Source organism: Recurvomyces mirabilis (genome assembly GCF_035927965.1).
Source record: "Recurvomyces mirabilis strain CCFEE 5264 chromosome Unknown scaffold_24, whole genome shotgun sequence".
NCBI classification, from domain to species: Eukaryota; Fungi; Ascomycota; class Dothideomycetes; order Mycosphaerellales; family Teratosphaeriaceae; genus Recurvomyces; species Recurvomyces mirabilis.
In genome coordinates, this window is record NW_027041958.1 from 243,363 (window position 1) to 265,979 (window position 22,617).

General features: G+C 53.9%; 9 protein-coding genes across 9 annotated transcripts; 5 read left to right on the plus strand and 4 right to left on the minus strand.

Annotated features, from left to right (window-relative positions):
* Nucleotides 1–523: 523 nt before the first annotated feature.
* On the plus strand, nt 524–925 carry MOH1 (protein yippee-like moh1; the record flags this gene model as incomplete). The annotated part of the gene is made up of 2 exons (XM_064840896.1): nt 524–622; nt 692–925. 2 exons carry the CDS (start codon nt 524–526, stop codon nt 923–925), a joined length of 333 nt encoding a protein of 110 aa, XP_064691533.1.
* Nucleotides 926–2,649: 1,724 nt separating this feature from the next.
* LTS14_008209 (uncharacterized protein) lies at nt 2,650–3,456 on the minus strand (the record flags this gene model as incomplete). The annotated part of the gene is made up of 1 exon (XM_064840897.1): nt 2,650–3,456. The coding sequence occupies one exon, from the start codon at nt 3,454–3,456 to the stop codon at nt 2,650–2,652; it is 807 nt and encodes a 268-aa protein (XP_064691534.1).
* Nucleotides 3,457–4,085: 629 nt separating this feature from the next.
* Nucleotides 4,086–4,794, plus strand: RPS12 (40S ribosomal protein S12; the record flags this gene model as incomplete). The annotated part of the gene is made up of 3 exons (XM_064840898.1): nt 4,086–4,088; nt 4,267–4,603; nt 4,670–4,794. The coding sequence occupies 3 exons, from the start codon at nt 4,086–4,088 to the stop codon at nt 4,792–4,794; spliced, it is 465 nt and encodes a 154-aa protein (XP_064691535.1).
* A 500-nt stretch (nt 4,795–5,294) lies between these two features.
* Nucleotides 5,295–7,663, minus strand: LTS14_008211 (uncharacterized protein; the record flags this gene model as incomplete). The annotated part of the gene is made up of 2 exons (XM_064840899.1): nt 5,295–7,589; nt 7,652–7,663. The coding sequence occupies 2 exons, from the start codon at nt 7,661–7,663 to the stop codon at nt 5,295–5,297; spliced, it is 2,307 nt and encodes a 768-aa protein (XP_064691536.1).
* A 1,852-nt stretch (nt 7,664–9,515) lies between these two features.
* Nucleotides 9,516–11,102, minus strand: LTS14_008212 (uncharacterized protein; the record flags this gene model as incomplete). The annotated part of the gene is made up of 2 exons (XM_064840900.1): nt 9,516–10,547; nt 11,016–11,102. The coding sequence occupies 2 exons, from the start codon at nt 11,100–11,102 to the stop codon at nt 9,516–9,518; spliced, it is 1,119 nt and encodes a 372-aa protein (XP_064691537.1).
* A 1,559-nt stretch (nt 11,103–12,661) lies between these two features.
* On the plus strand, nt 12,662–16,449 carry LTS14_008213 (uncharacterized protein; the record flags this gene model as incomplete). Its single annotated transcript, XM_064840901.1, has 2 exons — nt 12,662–13,202; nt 13,364–16,449. 2 exons carry the CDS (start codon nt 12,662–12,664, stop codon nt 16,447–16,449), a joined length of 3,627 nt encoding a protein of 1,208 aa, XP_064691538.1.
* Nucleotides 16,450–16,842: 393 nt separating this feature from the next.
* Nucleotides 16,843–17,700, minus strand: RPL16A (60S ribosomal protein L16A; the record flags this gene model as incomplete). The annotated part of the gene is made up of 4 exons (XM_064840902.1): nt 16,843–16,975; nt 17,036–17,348; nt 17,416–17,541; nt 17,670–17,700. 4 exons carry the CDS (start codon nt 17,698–17,700, stop codon nt 16,843–16,845), a joined length of 603 nt encoding a protein of 200 aa, XP_064691539.1.
* A 435-nt stretch (nt 17,701–18,135) lies between these two features.
* LTS14_008215 (uncharacterized protein) lies at nt 18,136–19,417 on the plus strand (the record flags this gene model as incomplete). The annotated part of the gene is made up of 2 exons (XM_064840903.1): nt 18,136–18,144; nt 18,212–19,417. 2 exons carry the CDS (start codon nt 18,136–18,138, stop codon nt 19,415–19,417), a joined length of 1,215 nt encoding a protein of 404 aa, XP_064691540.1.
* An 836-nt stretch (nt 19,418–20,253) lies between these two features.
* LTS14_008216 (uncharacterized protein) lies at nt 20,254–22,119 on the plus strand (the record flags this gene model as incomplete). The annotated part of the gene is made up of 2 exons (XM_064840904.1): nt 20,254–21,256; nt 21,326–22,119. The coding sequence occupies 2 exons, from the start codon at nt 20,254–20,256 to the stop codon at nt 22,117–22,119; spliced, it is 1,797 nt and encodes a 598-aa protein (XP_064691541.1).
* Nucleotides 22,120–22,617: the final 498 nt, after the last annotated feature.

The window sequence follows — 22,617 nt, forward strand, 5'->3', positions numbered from 1 at the left end:
GGAGGCCGAAAGCCGAGATCATGTGTTCTGGAATATAAGGTCGAAACCACCCTAATGATACACCCCTCTCGATGTCTTACTCCACATGTCTGGCTGGCAGTGACTAGTTGACCGAGGGCTTGCTGATTCTCAGGCTTGCCGCTGACCACTGTAGCTCAGACGACTGACTGGACACACAATCAAACCACATTTTGATTTGCTCTTACTCCAAAGCTCACCTGTCAATCACATTGTGTAACCATTCTTACACCCGCCGCAATCTTGAGCATAACCATCTACCTAGCAGCTGTCCCGTTAGGCTTCCCTTCTGTATCACGAGGCCACCAGCTTGGGGATCCTGGTCTTCCCATCGTATCTACCTAATTCATTGAGGCCTACCATCTCACTTTGCCGACCTTCAGTACTCACTAGAGCAAGCGAGGCAACATCTAGTCCACAACTTTTCCCACCTCCGTCGATAGCGCGAGCTTGACTGTATCACGACTCAAACGCTTAGTAGGCTACGAGCCCATCATTGGCCAAGATGGGCCTCGCCTACAACGTCTACCTGAACAGCAAACGCATCTACGGCTGCAAGAACTGCAAGACCCATCTGGCCGACCATGATGAGATCATCAGCCGTGTAAGTCACGGGCTCCATACCTCCACAACCAATTTCAGATCATGCGCTAATGCTTCTACTCGCCTTCAGAACTTCCGTGGCCAACACGGCAAAGCCTACCTATTCAACAGCGTCGTCAATACCTCAGCGGGCGAAGCCAGCGAGCGTAACATGACCACTGGCCGCCACGTGGTACGAGACATCGTGTGTAAACAGTGCAAGGAGATCGTGGGATGGAAGTACGATCGTGCGTATGAGAGTACAGAGAAGTACAAGGAGGGCAAGTTCATATTGGAGCAGGAGTTGCTTTGCCAAGTCAGTTGAGCCGGGAGCTTTAATGCTTGCCAGGAATAGCTTGAGGATGATTTCATGGTTCTACGATATTGGTTGCGGCATTCGGTGGGTGACAAGTTGACCTATGGGTGTAGGTGGGAGGACTTTGAACTGCCTCATGCAGGGCAAGACTTAAGGGCGTTTTCGTGCTTGACAAGTCGAAGATTATTCGACGGAACTGCTCTCCTTACATTCGGGTGAGCCTAAGACTGCACCGCTTTGTATTCTGACTTCCACATTTGCATATTCCTTAGGTCTTCCCAGCCAAGACTCCTCTTGCATGATGCTGAGCTCTGGAAGTGTTCCATCGCTAACATTTGCCATCTTCGTCGACCTCGTTCCTTTCCTCGAGACGGTTCCCGAGTCGTTTTGATTTGCATGCGAAAACATTCTACGGCTCTTCTGGCGCGCTTCGCTCCCATGAGATACAGCGTAGGCTGCTCGCGATAGCTATCTTGCAGGGTGACACAAGGCACGACGACAATACGACTACGAACAAATTTACGCCGTCGCCACAGTTCACCACGGAGATGTCCTATCGCCAAGCTCAAAGCAAAAACGGTACCGAGCCAGGAGTGCATGAACGCTGCCCGTGTAACAAGACAAACAATCATAGGTTCATAAAGTATGAACTACCGCCGATCAAAACCACTTGAAGTGATTGCACCAAATTCCCACAGCATTCCATTGAGCTTTAAGCCACAATATCCCACATTGCGATTCTGCTCAAACCTCTTCGCTGGAATTTTCCTGACGTAGCCAAGATCATGATGGGAACATCTAATCGACGATTACGCAAATCATAGACAGAGATATATCACAGTCGAGGAGCCGGTACCCCAGATCGTGGGACTCAAACGATCCAGACAATTGACGGGGATCTGATTCCACGACAACGGACTCTGGGAACAATCCAAGACTTACCTAGCCTCGAGTCGAGAATCTTCGACATCAAAGGCATATCGAACGATAACGAAATGCTGCTTACACTCTCCATCCTCGTCTCGTCGGCGGCAGCCTTGGTGGTCAAGACAGCTGTTCCAATCACCCTGTCTGCAGCATCAGAGACACCATCCACGCCCTCACTACTTCAACTTGTTTCGGAAGAACTGATCCACGGCATGGATGTCGAGCCGTCTCCAGGCCCCGTACCCGTCTTAGGGCCGAGCATCAGTGCCAGCATTCCCACTCTTTCGACCATCACTCTCCGGCATAGGCTCGCAAGCAACTCAACCATCAATCCTAGTTTTATGACGGGGCTACCGAAAGTCAATTTAGCAGTCGCAGCGACTTCCACGACCACATCAGCGTTGTGTATACCGACGAGCATCTGTGTGGATATCATGACGTGCGGGCTGAGAGTAGAGAGGTATGTCTACTACCCTTTGCTCGTATTGAGAGGGTACAGCACGCTGACGCCGGCGATAGATGCTACAATCCTCACCCGTGTAACGGCACAGTGCTCACGTACTCCTTACCGTCTGTCACCTGTAGTCCATCGCAAGGATTGACAAAGAACAATGAGCAGGATAGACCAAGGGCTGTGGTGGCTGCAGTGACCGGGACTGTTTGAGTAGGACTGGAGATAAGACCAGATAACGGAGTGATGTGTACGATATGTGTGACGACGTAACGACTTATGGGATTGATGGGCAATGCTTTCTTAGATTATGATACAGATCATGGCTAAGAACGGACGATATACCTTTACAGTATCACTTCTTCACCGCCCTGACGACCCACAGCGGGTCCCGATGACCCATCCCCATCATCTTCATGAAACTCTGCAGCCCACCACCCGCCTCGTCCTGCCCGCTTTCTTCCGGCCTTCCATTACTTAATTCCACAATCTCAATGCCTTGCCAGCCGGCGAAGTGCAAGTAATCTCCTATCATTTGCAATCGCTCTTCTTCGTCTACGCGCAGCCATCGACTCATGGCTTTGGTTGGGAAGCAGCGATTGCTGATGGTCAAATGCACAGTACCTCCAATCTTAGTGGCTGCGAGGAGGCTCTTGAGCACTGCGACAGGTTGGGTAAGGTAATCTGTGCTTACTACGTTCGTCGAGGCATCAAGTTTCTCGCTGTCGTCTGCGTCGGGGCTGGCAAGGACTTTGGCATCGACCAGTGCTGTGGCGATTTCTGGATGCTCGTTTAGATCCACGAGGATTCGGCCGTTGTTCAGCATCTTGTTGGCGTCGAGTTCGGGCTTATTCATGCCCATGCCGGTGATTTGTAGTTGGCCATTGGTGGCGGCTTGTTCAACGGCAGGTGGGTAGTGCGAGACCCAGCTACTGCAGAAGTCGAGGACCTTGCCTTTGCGCGGAAGTACGGTATCGTAGTACTCTCGTAGACTTACTATGGCTGCATCATCGATATGTGTGACGAAACGCGGTTGGCTGTAGAAGTTTAGGTCGACAGAAGAGTCCTGGCGAGTAAAGTCTGATGGATTATATGGCCAAGAAGTGTGGCGAGGTGTATAGTGCTTGACGGGCCATTGCTTGCTCTCTGTACTTGTCGTCATTATGGGTCTTGATGATCTGGACAAGGTGGCGGCTATCAATATTCCTGTTGTCGAGAGGCCGATGAGTGGGATGGGTCGTGCGAGTGGACGCAGGAGTGAGAGCATGGGTGAGCCTATGTTTGTGGAATGTCAAGAGGGATGTTGACCTAGTAAGCTCCTTTGTCGGATTCCGTTGGACACAATGGCTTATACTTGCCGGTTAAGTTGAGGATCATAGAGTAGTTCTCGTCAAAACCACTGCCATCTCGATGACGTCTACGCAGTGCATCTCGCGATCGTGTCGTGACAATGGCGTATTGGACGCATGAATTGCTACTTAAGCCTCGAGAACTACTAATAGGACGGGAATGCAAGGCCATGCTCGAACGCGATACCTTTCTCCATCTGTCATACAGACCTGGCCAAGATGCAGTTGTCGTTCTCAATGGCGGTGATGCTCGGTGATACTAGCGCCGAGTGGCCGAAAGCTCGGACCAAGCGCCGACGCCAAGGCGCCCACATCGATTCGGCTGGCCGCGAATTCTTCCTCAAGTAAATCAATCCGACACAGCCAAACCCGTCGATTTTACGCCATTGCGCTCTTTGAGGAAATTCGACATTACTGAAACCGCGTCAACAAAGCATTCACGATGGTACGTCTCAGGATCATATCAGTTGTTGGCGAGGCATGGCATGCGAGGATGGCAGATGGCGTGGTACATGTGTGGACTCGGGAGAGGTGCACGAGACCATCTTCGACCCATCACCTACCATGCCTGACCGAGCTATATAACCCCTCACATCATCACAACCCACTAACACATCACCCAGTCGGACGGAGAAGAGCCAACCACCGCCCCCGAGGAGGGAGAGGTCCCCGCCGAGGTCGAAGTCGCCGCCGATGACAGCGCCGGCAAATCCGGCGGCATGTCCGTCCTCGATGCCCTGAAAGGTGTCCTCAAGATCGCCCTCATCCACGACGGCCTCGCCCGCGGTCTCCGGGAAGCCAGCAAAGCGCTCGATCGTCGCCAAGCTCATATGTGCGTGCTGAACGAGGCGTGCGAGGAGGAGGCATACAAGAAGTTGGTGGTTGCGCTGTGCGGTGAGCACAAGATCCCGTTGATCAAGGTGCCGGATGGGAAGCAACTGGGCGAGTGGGCTGGGTTGTGTAAGTGCTGGCGAAAATTTTCATGTCCTCGTACTCTGCCGAAGTCATGCTAATAATTATTATCAGGCCAAATTGACCGCGAAGGCAACGCCCGAAAAGTCGTCAACTGCTCCTGCGTCGTCGTCAAGGACTGGGGTGAGGAGTCGCAGGAGCGCTCCGTCCTGCTCAACTACTTCCAGACCGAGCAGTAAGCGCGCAAATTCTCTTCGACAACCTAAGCATGCTTTCCACTATGGGTACATCATCAAAAGTGCATCGGTAGCAAATGGGCTTCCACATGGGTTCACTTGCATCATTCAGCGAGGAGGTACTGCTGCGGCGGAACTTCGCTTTCTTTCGTTGTGTGGTTGTTAGTGAGCGGACATCACAGGTGGCGATGTACAGTACGTCGGACAGAAGGTGCACTGGCTGCTGTGCTGACAGCGTGCCGGATAGAGTGAGCTGCAGCTTCGTAGAATATGAAATCACTTGGCTGTGACATTTTCATTTCGTCGTATTATCTCATTGACGTGGTTGTGGAAAGAAATGCAATGCATACATGCCGAGCTTGCGCCACGATCTCTTATGATCCAAGAGCGCAAGGCCACGCTATGCAAACGAAAAGCTCTCATCCTTCACTTCACTGCCGTTGACCAAAGCTGGAGGATCCCAGAGGCTGGCTGCCTTCTACGTCAACAACCCTCTCCATCCTCTACCGGAACTCCCAAGCACCCCACCCACCCGCCTTTCCCTGCAGCCTGAGAGACTGAAAAGGCGAGCACCCAGGATCGAAATACACCCCCTCCACTTTCCCGTCCGCCCTCCTCAGACTAACATAATAGAACCCCGAAATCGTCAACCCATGCCCTCTATCCTGATCTCCACTCGCGGTTGATGAGTGCGAGGTCTTTTCCGGACAAGGATCGTTGGGAGTGTGGATGAAGCACCGTTCTTTCCAGCGCATGAAGATGTACTTTTCCAGAAGGTCGTGATTGAGGGCTTGGGTGGAGAGGAGGGTGTTTGCTGCTGTGTCTGCGAGGGAGAGGGTGGATAATGGATCTGTGGATTTGGTTGGTGAGAGGGTATTAAAGGGTGGGAGTCTGAGCCAGTTCTTGGCGTCTGTGGCGGTTGTGGTGGGTGGGAAGGCAAGTTCGGCTGTTGGGCTTGTGGTAGTGTTGGCGGTGTTGCCGGACTTGTCAGTAGGTGCTTCGGTAAGTGGTGTGAGAAAGCTGTGGGTTCTTAGATCGATGATGTGGCCTTCGAGGTACGTCACGATAGGTGCGCTCTTCTTGCCAGCTTTTGGTCTTTCAGAGCCGTTGTTGCCGAGGATACTCAGACTAGTTGGGTGCTGAGGGACATCGTAGGCTTCCATCGTTCCTTGCAAGGTCATCTTCTCCCAATCTATTGTGTGGAGGGTCACTCTCACAGGCCAGTGATCATGTTGCGTCTCTGCAAGCTGTCTGTTCGCGGCTTGCAATGCATATAAGTTCGGGAGGACTGGTGTATGCGAGAGCCACGGTCTTGTAGCGTCGAATGGTGTCGCGCTCGTGGAGCCCGGTGGGTGGTCCTGTGTAGTAGATGTGGACCGTGAATGGTAATCTGGGTTGATTTGCTCAAGAACATGCGTGACTGTGCTTGATCGTGATGGTCTCATATCACACGGTATGCGAGAGTTGGTGGCGAGTTGATGTCCTTCGAAGCTCGTACCTGGTTGCAGCCACGACGAATATGGTAAGGGTCGTAGCGCGTGCACATCCATTACAAAGTCATTGTGCTTGTCAGCCCACAGCTCAGGTGTTGCAAGACCATGATCAATCGAGAGGTCAAGTACGTTAGCGTTACGGTCCCTCAACTCGCTGGAGTCGAGATCTTCCGGGGTTGGTATCCATCTCAGCTCGTCCAGATATCTCAAAGCATTTTCCAGGAAGAGTGTAGAGACATTGGGAGGTACGACATTGCTTGGGACGGGTGGAGGGGTAGATATCCGTGGTAGACGTGACGGCACACTCTCAGCGAGATAGCCTCGTCTGAAAGCCTCGATGCGTTCCTGTCGTTCTAGATCGCGTGTAACGTGGTCTTCTCCGGTAGATGCAGACCACAGATCAGACATATCGTCCAATGGAGGTAGAGCCCTGGGACCGCTGTGCTGCCCTGCCGTAATGTTTCCAGCATTATTAGGTCGAAACCAGCCCGATGCTCTGGCCCTGTCCTCCTCCTCGCTTATACCACTCCGCTCCCTTTCCATCACATACCGCAGCATCCTCTCTGTTGCACTCGGTGACCCTTCCTGCCTCGACCGTTGAATCGCTGCCCGAGCTCGTAAGCTCACCCACTCTGTCTCTCGCCTCCTCCGCTCCCGATCTCGGATCCTCTCTCTTCGCTCAGCTGCTTCCGCGGCCGTCGTACCTGGTGCTGGTGTGCCGTTGCCTTCCCGTCGCGCACGATGGGTATCCAGCTGACCTTGACTCAGTACTCGTGAAACGTCGGGATGCCGGGTCTCCGTTTGGTCCCGTCGCAGCTCGTCCAGGATGTTATCTAGCTCGTTACCTTGCTGGTGATCGTTATCGTTGTATGACGGAGCCCAATCGTAGAGACTCTGCCTATTTGGCGATGGCGTACGATTGCTGTACGCCGAGTGGGAAGACACAGCAGGCTCGTGAAGCCTGTTCAGCCGCTGCAGTACTCGCTGTAGCCTTTCACGCCTCGACAAATCCTCGGGCGTATCACTACTCTGCGCCGCAGCTGTTTGTCCTTGTGCCTGACCCTGCCTTGACTGTGGCCGTCTCCGAGGATCCCGGTGAGGCTCGATATGTGTCCGCGATGTATGACTGATGCGTTCCAGCTCGTCTAGTGAATCCCGCAAGAAGCTCACATTAGCCTCGTCTGCTCGCTCCGCGGCTTCGGTCGATCGCAGTGTTGCCGCGAAGTCGGGTACTGGCGAGGAGAGATAAGACAATGGTGTTAGTGGTCGGGCTCCTATGCGTGAGTGTGGACTCGTGGGACTGGTCTATGATACATATGAGTATGAGGATGCCAACAGCACATGTCAGGCAGAAGGCGCAAACCTACCGGAGGTGGCATGCTTGCGCTGTTATCGCATCACTCTTGCTCTGCTGTTGCCAGTGACTTGTCAAAGACTTTGCTGGTATAACACCTTGCTTCCGAGATTGCAATCGAGCAGTATGCTTGGTGAGTGAAGAAGAGTCGTAGATCTATAGACAAAGGCACGCACTGATGCCGCCCTCACCTGAGGTCATCCCGCCAAGCGAAACGTGCCCGCCGCTTTCATCACGGAGACGGATAAGCATGCAAGTCATCATGTGCCTTCGCATGCAGGAAACGGGACTGCATTGATAGCCTAATTGGAGACAGACCAACTGCCCACCATATGCAGATTAAACAGTTGTGTTTGATGGGCAAGGACGAAGACCAAGGAAAAGTACATCTCGTGTTCCGCTCGACCTCGTCGGATCCGCAGATTCGACTCCATGGTTTTGCGAGATCTAGCCAGAGGCCGAATGGTGACAATGACGAGATGTCACGGTAAAGAAACGAGAACGAGAGGCACTCAAGTCGAATTACTTGATTAAGCTACCAAAACGAGAAACCCGCCCATAAATATAGACTAGCTACATCGCCGGAGCATGAGCTCACGAGATAACAGAGATGGTAAAACATTCCCAGCATCCACTCGCCTCGTCCGCATCAAGCGTCGTGACCCTCCCAGCACGAGGAAACCAGTCCCCGTGGGAAGCATAGTAGGATGATCACTATGGTTCTGACATATGAACCCCACCTCCTTCAGCCCACACTACGCCTCCGAGTCAAACCAGTCAAGGTGACCCTGGAACATACTGTGTTTGGTATAGCAACCGACACTGCTTCCAGAAAGACCGAGAAATGTTTGTGTTGTGTTGTGATGTGGAAAGGACCCCTCGAAGCGAGTCTACCTCCTCCCGACTGGCGTTCGGAAACAAGTTTCGTGACCACGCCATGAGGAAGCCATCGCGGATGACAACCTCATGGTGTGTTGTGGTCGCGGGTCCTCCCCATCTACAATCCAAATCCTTCCCAAATTGGCTTCCAAAACAAGTGTCGTAAAAGGTGAGAAGATGTCATATTAGTGAGGCAAGCGTAAACCAGACGCTGCTCTCGATCGAATAACCCAAAATCCTCCCAGTCCAGAATGGTCAAGTATTACCATGAACCCAAGAAACCAGTTCGTGAAGTTCGTGGTCATGATTGTCGTTCTGGTGCAAGTCCGCAGCGGTACCCTCATCATCAACCACGAGCCGTATCCGCTGTCTGTGCCTGCGCCGTCACTAGGAAGCAGCGCAGACCACAAGACCGGAGTGTACGGCCCACAGCAGCTTCCAGGTAAGCCAGGATCACATTAAAGACCAGAGGATATTGAGACGATCCATTTGTTGTGTTATGTGTTGTGTATCAAACATTCCAGATGTCCGTGTCGCGAGTTGGTAAAGAGTGTCGAGTCACTAAAAGATCCGCATGCAGAAATCCCGAGACCGTGAGGTCCATACCGTGTTCTTCTTGATTGCTTATAATGCGTCAGACATCCAGGCCCAGACATGATTCAACAGTCAAAGAAAAGGGTCGCTTCGCTAATCCGGATCAAGAGTAAAAGAGATGACAAGTCGCTAAAGTATTCAGAACACCGTCCATATATGCCTGTGAAATGTCGATGATGCTGTTTCTGGGGTGATGATCAACATCGGGTATCGTTATCGCATCGCATCATGACATTGATGGGTTGTATCGTTTATCGCGTTTCCGTTGGTTAGTCCTGTGCGCATCAGGATGGTGCGGAAAATAGCAGGTCGACTCTGGCCAGGAGATCGACGAAGGAGTTGACTAGCGATGCCGCTCGACGACTGCTAGCTGGAGAATATTGCTTCGCGCACGGATCACGTCTTCATACCGTGGCGGCGAAGTGGTGAGGCGCGAAGTTGTTCTGGTTCCAGCTAAAGTCGTGGTAGCCGCCCATGTTCATGCCCATGCCATAGTCTACGCTGCAGTTGCTGAGAAGCATGCTTGGTAGAGCTGGCATGGATGTCATACACTCCGGCGAGCTGTAGAAGTCTGCAGGCGCGGAGGTGTACACTGGTTGACTGAACGACGGCGTCGGCGATGGTAGCTGCGCCGTGCTGAAATTCATGTCCTGCCAGAAGGCGGCAGACTGGTTGTCGCTGCATGATGTCGCGGTCGGTGAGGGTGTCGATGGCAGCATCCTCCACGACTCCACTGGTACCTGAAGCGGGGCCAGCGCTTGCGTCGGCGCCCACCAGTTACCAGCGACAGTGGTGTTAGGCATGATCGGTGCTGGGTGTATGACATCGACGATTCGTGGAGGTGGGGGCAGGAGAGGCAAGAACATGTTCATGATGGCATGCTTAACATCTTCTGACCGACCCTCGAGCAGCTCGCCAGCGCCCTCCTCCTCCATACCCTCGAGCGCGCGCGCGTGAGTCCTGAAGACGAATCTGTTCGCGGCCTGCACAAACTCCTCGTGCATCTTCTTCACTTGCACTTCCTTCTCGGGCCAGCTCCATGTACTTGCCGAGGCGTCGACAGAGTAGATGTCCTTGTGGTAGTCGACAAGAGACTCGATGCTCTCAGGTGTGAGCTTGAAGGCGACCTCATGCTGCGAGACCATGTCGATGTGCACGACGTAGGCTTCCAGATGCAGCATCTGATGGTTGTGGATAGCTTCCATCAGAGGATTAGAGTCCTTGCAGAGTTCCGAGTCAGGCGCCTTGGGAAGCATGAGCGAGGCCAAAGTCCAGATAGCGTTTGCACCGCCAAGAGTCTCTGTGAGACATCGGAAGTGTTGTGGAACACTGTTGAGAGGACGCTTGACCTTGTTCACGCGCTTGAGTGTCTGAGTTAACCATGGCTCAACCTTGGTGTTCAAGACAATTGTCGGCGCTGATCGAGGAGCAAAGGCCTGCGCAGAGGCGGGTAATAATTGCAACACCATGGCGATGATGTGTGTGCGCGATACAAGAGGGGCAGATGCTAGACCGACAAGTCGGTCGATGTAAGTGATGCGATGTTCCGGACGGCGTTTGTATTGTTTTGCGAAATAGAGAACTGAATGAGAAGTCGACGTAATATGTCTCAGATTGTAAACGATGGATTAGAGTTGTGCGCCCTGGTGCGAGGAGAATGAGAGAAGTAGGGGTTGGAGGGTGGTCGGTGTATAAGTTGGCGTTGGAGGAGAGGGTCGCGATGAGTAGGGCAGTATTGATTGAGCGCGGGGGCCTGTCCTTATACGTGGAGGGTAAAAGCGGAAGTAGCGCAGATGCCCGGCGCTCAGCCACTTTTTGCGTGGATCGTTGTGGTCGCCTGCAGGACACCATCGAGCTGCATGCATGAAGTAGTCTGACTACCTGCATGATTAGCTTCTTCTTACAGCTCTTGGTGCCGGGCCTGCCATCGCATTCATGCGGCTGTAGTTGCGCAGGTCTGCAGTGGTCAACGGCGTGTCGGCCTCGTGCATTGCAGATTGCGACATCAGAACTCTCGTCCGATTCTGTGCAATCGAGATTACTAGAAAGGAGATGAAGACATGCCTCGTTCGTGCTTTGATGGGGGTACCACATCGGGTGGTAGACTGAAGAGGTAGTCATGGCCGCTATAGTTTTCGTGGGCAGTAAGTATACTTTGCGCGCAAAGCAAACTTGAATCCTCGCCGACTTATCTGACGGCCTATTGTACCGTGGTATGCATTGCTATAGCCATGTATATAGCTTGCAGGCAAGTCCCATACTAGTGAGACAGGTACTGCTGTATGGCTGTCTCGGGCGCATCGTGGCCAACGACTACCGGCCAGTCTGCCATGCGGGACCTCACTTCTCGAAGATCCAGACGCACAGCTCACGGCGCGCATACCGTTTCAAGCGCAAGCAACAAATCTGGGCGGACGGGTGTTAGACGGAGCGCTGAGAGTCAATGCTGTCGTGATCCCAAGGCAAGACGTGATGACTGGAGGAGAAGCTGTTGTGGAAGTGAAAGAAGCCTGCTTAGTACGAGGTGTGGCAGCGAATCATTGCTCGAGAATGGCTTTTTCTCGCGATCACTGACAGGGATCCGGGCTCACATATCGAATGTCAGCAACGTGATTCCCATTGCGGATAACTGCCTACAAGTATCGCGAGCGCCTACTCCAACACTTCGCAAGTGAGACCGCATACGTTCGTTATATCAGAAACCTCACGATAAAAAGACAGAGTCTACTTTGCTGCAGATGCACACGATTGTCGACCTCGGCCTTCTTTGCTCAGCCTCATCTGTGGCGCGGCAGAACCGAGATCGACGACCAACGTAATGAGCGTCATTGCGATGGTCTTGCGCTTTACGCCTTCTAGCAACCGCAGTAGAAACGCGGTAGAAACGCAGAGGACAGGAGATGCAGTATCTAATTCGAAGACTATCGTCATACTACTGCCGTGGCAAGCAACAATCGTTGCATTCATTGACCACAGCGCAAATTACCCAATCCGGTAACTGCGATCTTTAGCAGTGGCTTAACCAGGTCACGAGTCCGTCAATACACCGCTGCAGTGACTCGGGCTCGGCGGCTCAAGTCGGCATTGTGTACCCATAGCCTGATGCCATCTCGCATCCGTGGCATGGCTATTCTGAGACGGCTACCCGCTTGTGGAACAGAAGATGCCATGTCTGCGGAACTTGAAGAAAACCAGACGACGGATCCATCACTTCCGAAGGATTGAAATGCACAGACGACGGTGCATATTCCTTCCAGCTGTGCCAAGGCCGACGGAAGGATGACTGCCGAACGAGCCATCTGACCTCACCTCTAGCCAGACTCCTTTCGTGTATCACAACACATGACATTGTGTCGCAATATCCTTTCCGGCTTGCACTCTTACTACTGGTCTCTCTAGCTTTATAGCCCGTCGTGCCCACAAACGTGCCTTGCTCGAGGCCCACATAACATCCGTCTGCTGACGAAGTGTTTCAGAGTCTGCAGCAAGCGGAAGCTCATGCAGGCCAACTCGTGACTCACACGAACAGCACCACTGTGGCGACGGCAACATGGCATCAGCGAATACAGTTGAGACAGCTCTGGGCCGGCTGGGCAACAAGCCGGTCTACTTTGCAGATTGCTGTGCCGGCATATCGTGGCTTCTGCTTGAGTCACTGGCCGCACGTTTGCCTCCAGCTCCTGCGCTCGTGTTGTCAATTGGGTCTGGAAGTGGCCTGCTGGAAGGCATTTTGCTACGTGCGACCGACGAGGTTGTCAACATATATGGCGTTGAGGTCGGTTCGTGTCAGAACAAGCATCTGCCATTAGAACGCATCCTCAGAGTGCCATGCACGGCCTCTGTACATACAGATGCTATGCTTGCCTCGACATTACTATTTGTCTACCCACGCAAAGTTGAATTGATACGTAATTATATCGACAGCTTTCGAGATGGCGCAGTTGAGCAGGTAGTGTGGTATGGGCACAAGAGTGATTGGCCTGAGGTCAAGAAAGAACTCTCCCCCTTTCTTTTCACTATTGAGACTATTGGAGAGCCCGATATAGCGGATCATGAGATTCTGGTCGTGGCCACGTTCACCAGCATGGGTGGTAAGAGAGGTGAAGGCAAGATAATCTCCGGTTAGCCATGGCGTTGCTAAACATGAAGCCCGCCTCACCATCTAGCAGTCACTGGATACATATCTCGATGGCGACATGAAATATCCGTCAAGGTTGAGCAATGCGATGTGCGGCAATATGATCAACTCAAGGCTTCCTGCAAAGATGGGTGCTCATCAACACCACTTCCTGCAACTTCGAACCTGAATACAACATCCATCAAGGCGACATCTCGATGCCGACACAAGCACATTCCAAAGTCCCTGCCACGCGACTGAGCAACGGTCTCATCGACATCTGGGAGCACGCTGCGCTTCTATACCATGGGTACGAGTGGCAAGGAGCCGCCTCTGCCTTCAGATTTCTCGCGCAGCAAGTCGAGGCCCATGACCTCAAACAGCTCTGCTCGATCAATATTAGCCTGATACAGGCTCGTATGGGCGAGTACCGAGCGGCTCGCGATACACTGCTTGAAGGTTCGACCACCCGCATCTCGCTGGCTCTGACACCGTATATTCTCGGCCTGATCGAGTGGGAGCTGGGTCACGCCATACAAGCAGAGTCATGTCTGAACGCCTCCCTGGAGTTGTTGCTTCGGCATGGTTCAGAGGATCTGAATTCCCGTGGCATGGCATTTGTCCTACGAGCTGAGGATGTTCGCATGCATTTGACGATGCTGCGCGAAAGCCGACTGAGAACTGCGATGGGTGAAGTCATGCCGGTCCTTGCTATGCGACTGACTGCAGAATGTATCTTTGAGGCCCCGGCAAGATCAAGCCATCCTCACGATGCCCAAGCGTGGTATGAGCGTGATGGCCCAGAATTTCACGGCCGGCCAAGCAGCGGCGAGCTGCTGCAGCCGACAGTGTATGTGCCACCGGACACTAGAGCAACGGACAGCCGTCAGAAAGCAGTGGACAGCTTTACCGCGTCGGACGGTCAAGAGCGATCATTACCTACGCCATACTCTCCGCCAGCCCGGGTGCCACAGAGGCCACGCACAAGGCCAACGCGCGTCGTGTCGAGCCTGTACAGCAACGATGACGATGAAGCCGAGATGCAGGCCAGAGTGTCGGGTATCATCTCTGCAGCCGGCAGCAGTGCTCCACGATCAGCGCTTGCAAGGCAGCTAGGTGCAGTACCTCCAAGCCCTGCGACGTCTAATGAACCTCTTCGTGCCATTGTAGACGAAGTAGACCGAGCTTTCTCACCCAGCCCTGCACCGTCGCTACGATTAAGTGGTAGCGCCAGACCTAGACCGAGGCCAAGATCGTCCATCATGTCAACGAAGTCTATGGCTTCGCAGAACGCACTTCCTGGTCCGCGGCCGAAATATGTGCCTCTCATGGAGGCCGCGAAAGCTAGAGGGATGTACCAGACAGCGCCAATCGGCTTGACGAACATGATTGTGATCTCACCACAAGCTTCGACGGACATTCGTCGGGGTTTGTCGAGCCAGCCAAGCCTGAAGCAATGGCCATCGATGCAGTCAACCCAGGTGTCATCCACGAAACGTACTGGCAGCACTGCCGAGCGGTCGCCATACGTGACGTTGACATCTGCGGCTCGTCAAAGTGAAGCCCAATCGACCGCATCGTCGAGTTCGCTCAGGCAATCAAGCACAGGCCGGGTAACCAACGATAGCGGGCGAAAGTTCATAGCGAACCCCGGTCTACAAAGAGACACTGCCCACGACTCTAAGCTGCCAGCTCATCCACGCATTGGTCGATGGACAGAGGATGGACAGCTTGAAGACGACTGGTTGGACAAGATCTCCCGCAAGATCGCAGGCCCTTCCGCCCAACCAAAGCCTCGGCGGGAGAGCAAGAAGCGAGCAAGCAAGGACTCAGGCAGCACCTCTAGTTCAAGACATGGCTTCTCACCCATCTTCTCGCGCTTTCAAGGCCAGTCTAAGTCCACGTCGACGTCCATAACGATCTCACCACCGGAACACGAGAAGCCACCCGTCTTCTCTTCTCTGCCTCTGGATTCACGTCAAGCGGGTATACGGATCCCTCGTGACCCAAGAGGTCAGCAGGAGGATCTACGTCTCCTAGCACAGTTCTGTCGAGAATATGACGGGACCCCGTTTCCTGAGCTCTCTCGACGAATGCTTGTGCGGAACAATGCCTTGGACGATATGGCCCACTTCGACTCCGATGATGATGAGCCGGAGCCGACTACTACGGATATCGAGCTAGCGATCTTCCTTCGGAATGCTGCGAGGGATAGACTATGTCTAGACGAGAAGGGAAACTTCAATTACAGGCATGCGAGGGAAGATATGCTCATCGGAGCCCCTGACCCGTTCCTCAATGGCCTCACCTTACGGAAGGCAAAGAAGGGGAATTCTGCTCCCAAGGATCTGGAGAACGTGAAGGGTAAAACTGTCGACCCTGCACCGCATCAAGATCGACATCAACATCATGATTCTGAACTCTTGCTGCCAACGTCGTACAACCCTTCACGCTCTTTACCTCCGGCTGGTAATTACGGGACATACAACCCCTTCACCTCCTCCTCCTCCTCCTCCTCCCCCCCACCTACGCCCTCGACGACGTCAACTCGCCGCTCAATCCAAATAGCGCCTCCACCCCATCGCTCCATCCAAATGATCCCTGTCCCACCCACGCCTCGTAAAACAGGAGCCTGGGACCACCTCCACACCGCCGCTTCCTCCTCCTCTTCCCTCTTCGCCGGCTCGACCAACTCCATCGATACTATCGAGCGCAGACGCCGAGCCACAGACGCCGCGCTCCGGATGCTAGAGGGTCGGTGCCGGGTCCGGAGGGATGGAAAGGGTGATGTTACTGGGAGGGAGACCGTGAGAAGTGGGCGGGAGGAGGTTGGCGATCAGCCGAAGTGTTTGAGACTGGGAGGGGAGGGAAAGGGGAAGAGGCTCACGGGCGGCACGGCTGGGTACGGTCGTGCGGTGGCTGAGAGGGACAGGAGGCAGGGAGTGCAGCGCCAAGAGCAGATGGAGCAGCAGTCTCTACAGCAGCAGGCCCAACACCGGCAGGCCGAACACCAGCAGAAGCATCAGCAGCAGGCTCACCAACATCAGCAGGAGGCCCAGCGAGAGCAAACTCTGCTCCGACCACCGCCGCGTCCACAACCGCAGCAGGATAGTAGTTCGGAAGGCGGGAGTATCACCGACTCCTTGACTCCAGCACCACTTCGAATCGCATCGAGCAAGGTCTTCGGGCTGGGTGGCTGGGATGGCAAGAGGAAACCCTAGCGTCTGCAAGTCATCATGCTTTAGCCGATTCGCCATTCTATGTGGTCTTACGGCCCACCTCCATGCCGTGAGTAAACTTTGTCGACTCCAACGAACGGATCGACACGGCGGGTGGGTTATGAAGAACAAGTGCTTGATGACAGCTTGTGCGTATGTTTGTGCCAGGCAAGCGCTTATTACGATTGATGGTGGAAGGGGGTTTTGAACATGCTTCATAGAACGTCTCGCTACTTTACTTGAGCCTCGTAGCACACCCGCAGAACATGCCATGTGCAGAAACTACCAGTCCCTTTGCGCCACCGCGTCCTTGCCCTTCTGCGTCAGTACCATGTTCCGGTACCAATATCACCAGCGTTCATACTTAGCCTTGTCGACTGACCAGCAACAACACATCTAGTAGCCGTATTGCTCGAGCTCCGTGGTAGCCTCACCAGTGGCATTCTGCTTGGCATCGGCCAGCGTCTTCCTTACCGCACGCTTGCGCTCATAGTACGCCTGGCCCTTGACTTTTCTCCTCTCCTCGAGCCTGCAAATCACATATTAGCACACCACACTTCAACCACCCTCGCACATGGATGCAACATACTTAGCAACCACATCCCTGTACTTCCACCCAAACTCATGTCCCAGTCTGCCCACCGTACAGTACTTCCTGCCCGGCTTCAACCTCAACACGCGCAGGGCCTGCGGCACCACCATCCTCTTCTTGCGGTCGTAAGGGGGCGGTACACCCTCGAAGACCTTCAGGCGCTCGAGGGCTTTGGCGCCACGGTCGGTTTTGTGGGGGATCATGCCGCGGACGGTGCGCCAGAACATCTTGGAGGGGGAGCGGTAGTGCCAAGGGCCGCCGCGGGTGGCGTTGTAGCGGGTTTGTTTGCGCATGAAGGCCGAGTACTTCACTGTTGCGTTGTAAGATGCATTAGTATGGGTTCGCGGTGAGGTGGGTGTTTGGTGGTTAAGACGCACGCTTAGCTCTGAAGAACTCGCCGGAGATGTTGAGGGCTTCGCAGCGGACGACGACGATTTTCTGGCCGTTGAGGAGTTGTTTGGCGACGGTGCTGGCGAGGCGACCGAGGAGGTGGCCTTTGCCATCTGTTGTACTCGCAAGAATGTCCACGTTAGCCAATGTTTCTCATGTCTCCCACGTCTCCACCCATAATCTCTTGGTCCTCCCCATTCGTATGGGATATTGGAATGGAATGGAATGGATTTATTCGTACCGATGACGATGACGGGCTCGAAGGTGGACATGTTGTCGGTGGCCCTGCTGTGTTAGTTGTGGTGTCGCTGGCTGGCCCACTTCACGCATACAATTGAGGATGTGGAATTTCGTGCTGGTCACTGCCAAGACCATCGGCGCGGACTAAGGTTGCGCCGTATCACTTTTCGTACAGAGATGGCCCCAGCACGCTGAGTACCGCTGTCAACTACCCTCGAGTTACTCTCCGCCTTGGACTTTTGCCGGACGATCGTCGCCACCAGTGAGCGTATAGTTACAATATCTGTCTAGCGGTAGATGGTCCGTCACCTCATGTATTACTTCGCGTATACCTCATCGCACTACTTCTTGGACATGTCGGCCTTCGGCTGGTAAGGGTGTACCCGTAACACTAGCTCGATTAGACTGATGGTGGGGCATCGTGATAGTCTGATAGTCTGATAGACCCTTCTCGCAGCGACGAAATCATGCTGTATGTGGAAGAAAGTAGATTGACGTAAGCTGCACATTCTCCATACCAACACACCAAATCTGCCGCGACAGCTACACTCCACCATCGCCAACGTGGCTTCCCTCAACCTCTCCAGCTTGCTCCCCACCGGCGCGAATCTGACCTCAGCCCTCGCCGCCATCGAGCACTTCTTCACTCCAAACCCCACCGCCGACACCACTGCGGCAAACAACGAGCCAGGCGAGAATACAGTCGTAACACTTCTCACTGACTTGCTCACCTCTCGAACAAGTCTAGAGAACACATCCATCCTCCTCGCCCTCTGCACCTTCCTCCTCCTCGCCATGTCCTGGGCCTCGCGCTTCAATAACCTTGGCCGCTTCTCCCCATTCACGCGATCTCCTCCTGGCCCCGGTGGCACCAAAGTCAGCGATGCGGATTTCAGCTACATCACCGCCGAGGATCTACGGAAACATGGCGCAGATGGAGTGGCCCCACATAGCGAATCAGCGGGTGTGCAATATACCGGTCCACCTCGAGATACAGATGCGCTAGTCATGAGGAATAAGCGGAAAGATGTCACCGTGCATTTCCCAGCATACTGTATCGAAAAGGGCGACTTGACGATAGGACAAGTACGGGACGCAGCAGCGAAGAAAATGGGCACAGTAGATCCCCGAAGAGTCAAACTCCTCCACCGTGGCAAGAACCTCAAAGACGACACTCGCACAGCCAAATCAGAGGGGTTGAGGCATGAATCAGAACTCCTCTGCACAATCGCCGAAAGCATGCCCTCAGCCGACGGCAGCGAAGACGACGACGACGATGAAGACGGCGAGGGTGTCGATGGCGAGGACGGCGCAACAGACGGCGAGCCGAAGCGGCGAAGAAACCGCGGCAAAAAGAGCAAAAGGCGGAACAAACGCGAACAAACCTTCCAAGGCGGCAGCGGAACCTCCACCCCAAGCCTCCAACCACCCGGCGTCTCAGCCCAACACTCCCGCGCCCCCTCCCCCAAACCCATCCCCACAACCGCCATAGGTAAAATCGACGCCCTCCGAGACAAGCTCCTAGAATTCATGCCCGACGTGCGCCAATTCCTCGCCTCCCCTCCCTCGGACCCGGCGAAGCGGGAATTCGACCATAAGCGTTTATCTGAGACGATCTTGGCGCAGGTGCTGTTGAAGCTGGATGCGGTGGAGACGGAGGGGGATGGGGAGGCGAGGGCGAGGCGGAAGGAATTGGTGCGGGAGACGCAGGGGTGGTTGACGGAGTTGGATGGGATGGTGAAGAGGTGAACGGGTCCGTGGGCGAAGCTTTGAGTGGTGTGGCGTGTATCGCTTCCGCGTGTACGACATCCTGGTGGAGGATAAGCGTGGATGGATGGATGGATGGATGTGTGTGTGAGAAGCGTTCATGCATGCATGCAGGTGCGTTGGGTGTTTTTTTGGGAGCATCACTGGATATGGTACGGAGGGTAAGCAGCATTATCTAGCGATTTTCAGCAACTACATCACCCATTCATCGCCTATTAGTCGCCTTTGGTCTTTCTGGCCGACCAGTTCCACAAATATTTGCAGCGGTCCTGGTTTGGTATGCTCAGGTGTGATACATGTATCGTTGCGTTAAGATAAAGCATTCACTTTCACTTCTCACAAGTTCGTCCTCACGTGCCTTCCAGCCGGTGCACGTCCTTTTTGCAGCAAATCGATAAACTTTCGTCTCGACCTCGGCCAGACTTTCCCCACACTACTCCGAATGCAACGAGCGCGAGAAGCTATGAGAGCTTCCGTTGCTCCGTTCTTACAGCATTACCAGATCGCTGGGAGGGAGCTACTGTATCTTGCATGAGAATTCCATTGTCTTGGGTTGTTAAAGCTGGGAGTTGTCTCAGGTCTCTTGCCTGCATCATCCAAGGCTCACAGGAGTTTCCTGCCCGATTGCTTCCCACTAGTAGCTGATCAGCCAGCGTCACATTGTCGATCGAACGTCGAACTTCCATTACTAGGGTTGACACTCCAGAACGTGCGATATTCGCCAGCCGGGTGCATACTGGGACTGCCTAATCCGTCAAACCAGCCAACCACGGAACCACAATCGCATGAACAACAAACAACCACATCCACCAGAAATCATGTCAACAGCCCTCACCCGCCTCTCAAACCTCGCCTCCCAACTCATCCCTTCTTCCTCTTCCTCTTCCTCCTCCTCCTCAATACCAAAGCGCAAAGTCGACCATTCCCACGACTACGCCCACACCCACCACATCCATCAACTCACCCCGACCGTCTTCCTCCCCCGCGCCGCGGCGATCGAACCCAATGCTCCAGCCATCTACCATAAAACCGCCAACGGGACCATAGTCCGCAGAAGCTATGCCGAGACAGCTAGACGGTCTGCTGGTCTGGCATACTTCGTGCGTGAGAAAGGATGGAAGAGGGTGGGGATTCTGTGTACCAACACTCCCGCCTTTCTCGAAGCGATCTTCGGGATCGCTGGAGCAGGTGCAGTAAATGTGGCTATCAATTACAGGTTGAAAGCCGAGGATATCTGTTGGATCTTCGAGCACGCAGATGTGGACAGTATACTCGTGGACTTTGAATTCGAGCACCTGCTCAAAGGCTTCAGGGAGAAGTTCCCGCATGTTCCGATCTTGGTGGACAGCGATAGTGAGATAGAGGAAGGACAGTATGAGGATGCTGTGAGGGAGGGGTTGGAATATGATGCGGCGCATGGTGGGCTAGGATGGGATGGATTGGAGACGACGGTCCAGGATGAAGATTCTTTGATCGCGTTGGCGTATACGTCTGGTACGACGGCAAATCCGAAGGGGGTGGAGTACACGCCTCGATCGTGCTATCTGGCCGCGATCGCGAATGTGATTGAGAGTGGGTTGAATTCGCATATCTCCACGGCAGATCGGTGTCATTATCTTTGGACGCTGCCCATGTTTCATGCCATGGGTTGGACGTTTCCGTGGGCCGTGACGGCGGTGAGGGGGACGCATTACACGATTCGTAAGATCGAGTATCCAGAGATCTGGCGGTTGTTGAAGGACGAGGCTATCAGCCACTTCAACGCGGCCCCGACAGTCAATACTCTGCTATGTGCAGACAAGAATGCAGAGAAGTTGTCAGGTGAGTTTTTTTGCCGCATCTGAATCGTCCGGGCATGAAGTGAGCTGACCAAGTTTGTTCCTTCTTCAGAGCCAGTCAGAGTGACAGTCGCTGCGAGCCCGCCAACGGCACATCTCTTCGAGACGATGGAGAACCTGAATCTCCGCCCTGTGCATGTGTACGGCCTGACTGAGACCTACGGTCCAATAACCAAAGGCTATCACATGCCCGAATGGCGTGATCTTGAGACGAAGGAGAAGTACGCCAGGATGGCTCGTCAAGGGCATGGCCATGTGACTTCGCTCCCAGCTCGCGTGATCAAAACCAAGCAGGACGATACCGGGAAGTGGGAGTCTGATGGAGTGGTGGATGTGGCCAAGGACGGCAAAGAAATTGGTGAAATTGTGTTCGTGGGTAATATCTGCGCCAGAGGATATTATAAAGATGCTGAAGCGACACGGAAGCTTTTCGCGGGTGGTGTGTCTCATACAGGTGATCTCGCAGTCTGGCATCCAGATGGTTCGATCAAGATTCTCGATAGAGCAAAGGATATCATCATATCTGGCGGAGAGAACATCTCATCCTTGGCTCTCGAGTCTATGCTCGTGACACACCCGGATATCCTGGAGGCGGCTTGCGTAGGAGTGGCGGATGAGAGATGGGGGGAAGCGCCGAAAGCATTTGTGACTCTGAAAGAAAGTAGGAAAGGGCAGGTGAAGGGCGAGGAAATCATTCAGTGGGCTAAGAATACAAGTGGGATTAGTCGATTCATGGTGCCGAAAGAGGTTGAGGTGCTGGATGAACTGCCCAAGACTAGTACAGGTAAATTGAGGAAGAACATCTTGAGAGAGTGGGCGAGAGGTAGTGCTAGGGAGGAGAGTTGAGGGAGACGAATGTAACATGCCTTGGTGTGTCTATAATTCTTTCGACGATTCCATGTTACCACGACGGCCTTTCATGTGACATCTATGAGGACCAGGCGAGCGAGTTTTTGTTCTCGTCACGGCTCAGTCTTCCTGGTATGGCGGCATGGATACTCTTTCCGGAAACATGCGTTGTGTGTGACGGTGACCAGGTGGCGGCAGTGAATCCAGGCCGTGGTGAGTCCGAGGATCGTCGGCAGCACTTTTCGTCTTGTTCCAGTGATCCTGACCGTGAAGCATCAAACGCTTGCCCGCGGACGGTATGGTAGAGTTGTACTTGAATGATGTGGAGATGTCGCAAGGCTGGCATGAGGCAGGCATGAGGCAAAGTGTCGGATGGCGCTCAGGAGTACGTAAGGCTTGGCGGGAAGGTGCAAGGGCAGCCTCCGATGATATGCCCGTGAACATCTATGTCAGATATGCGACGACATCATCATTTCAAGGCGGAGTAGCGCCGGC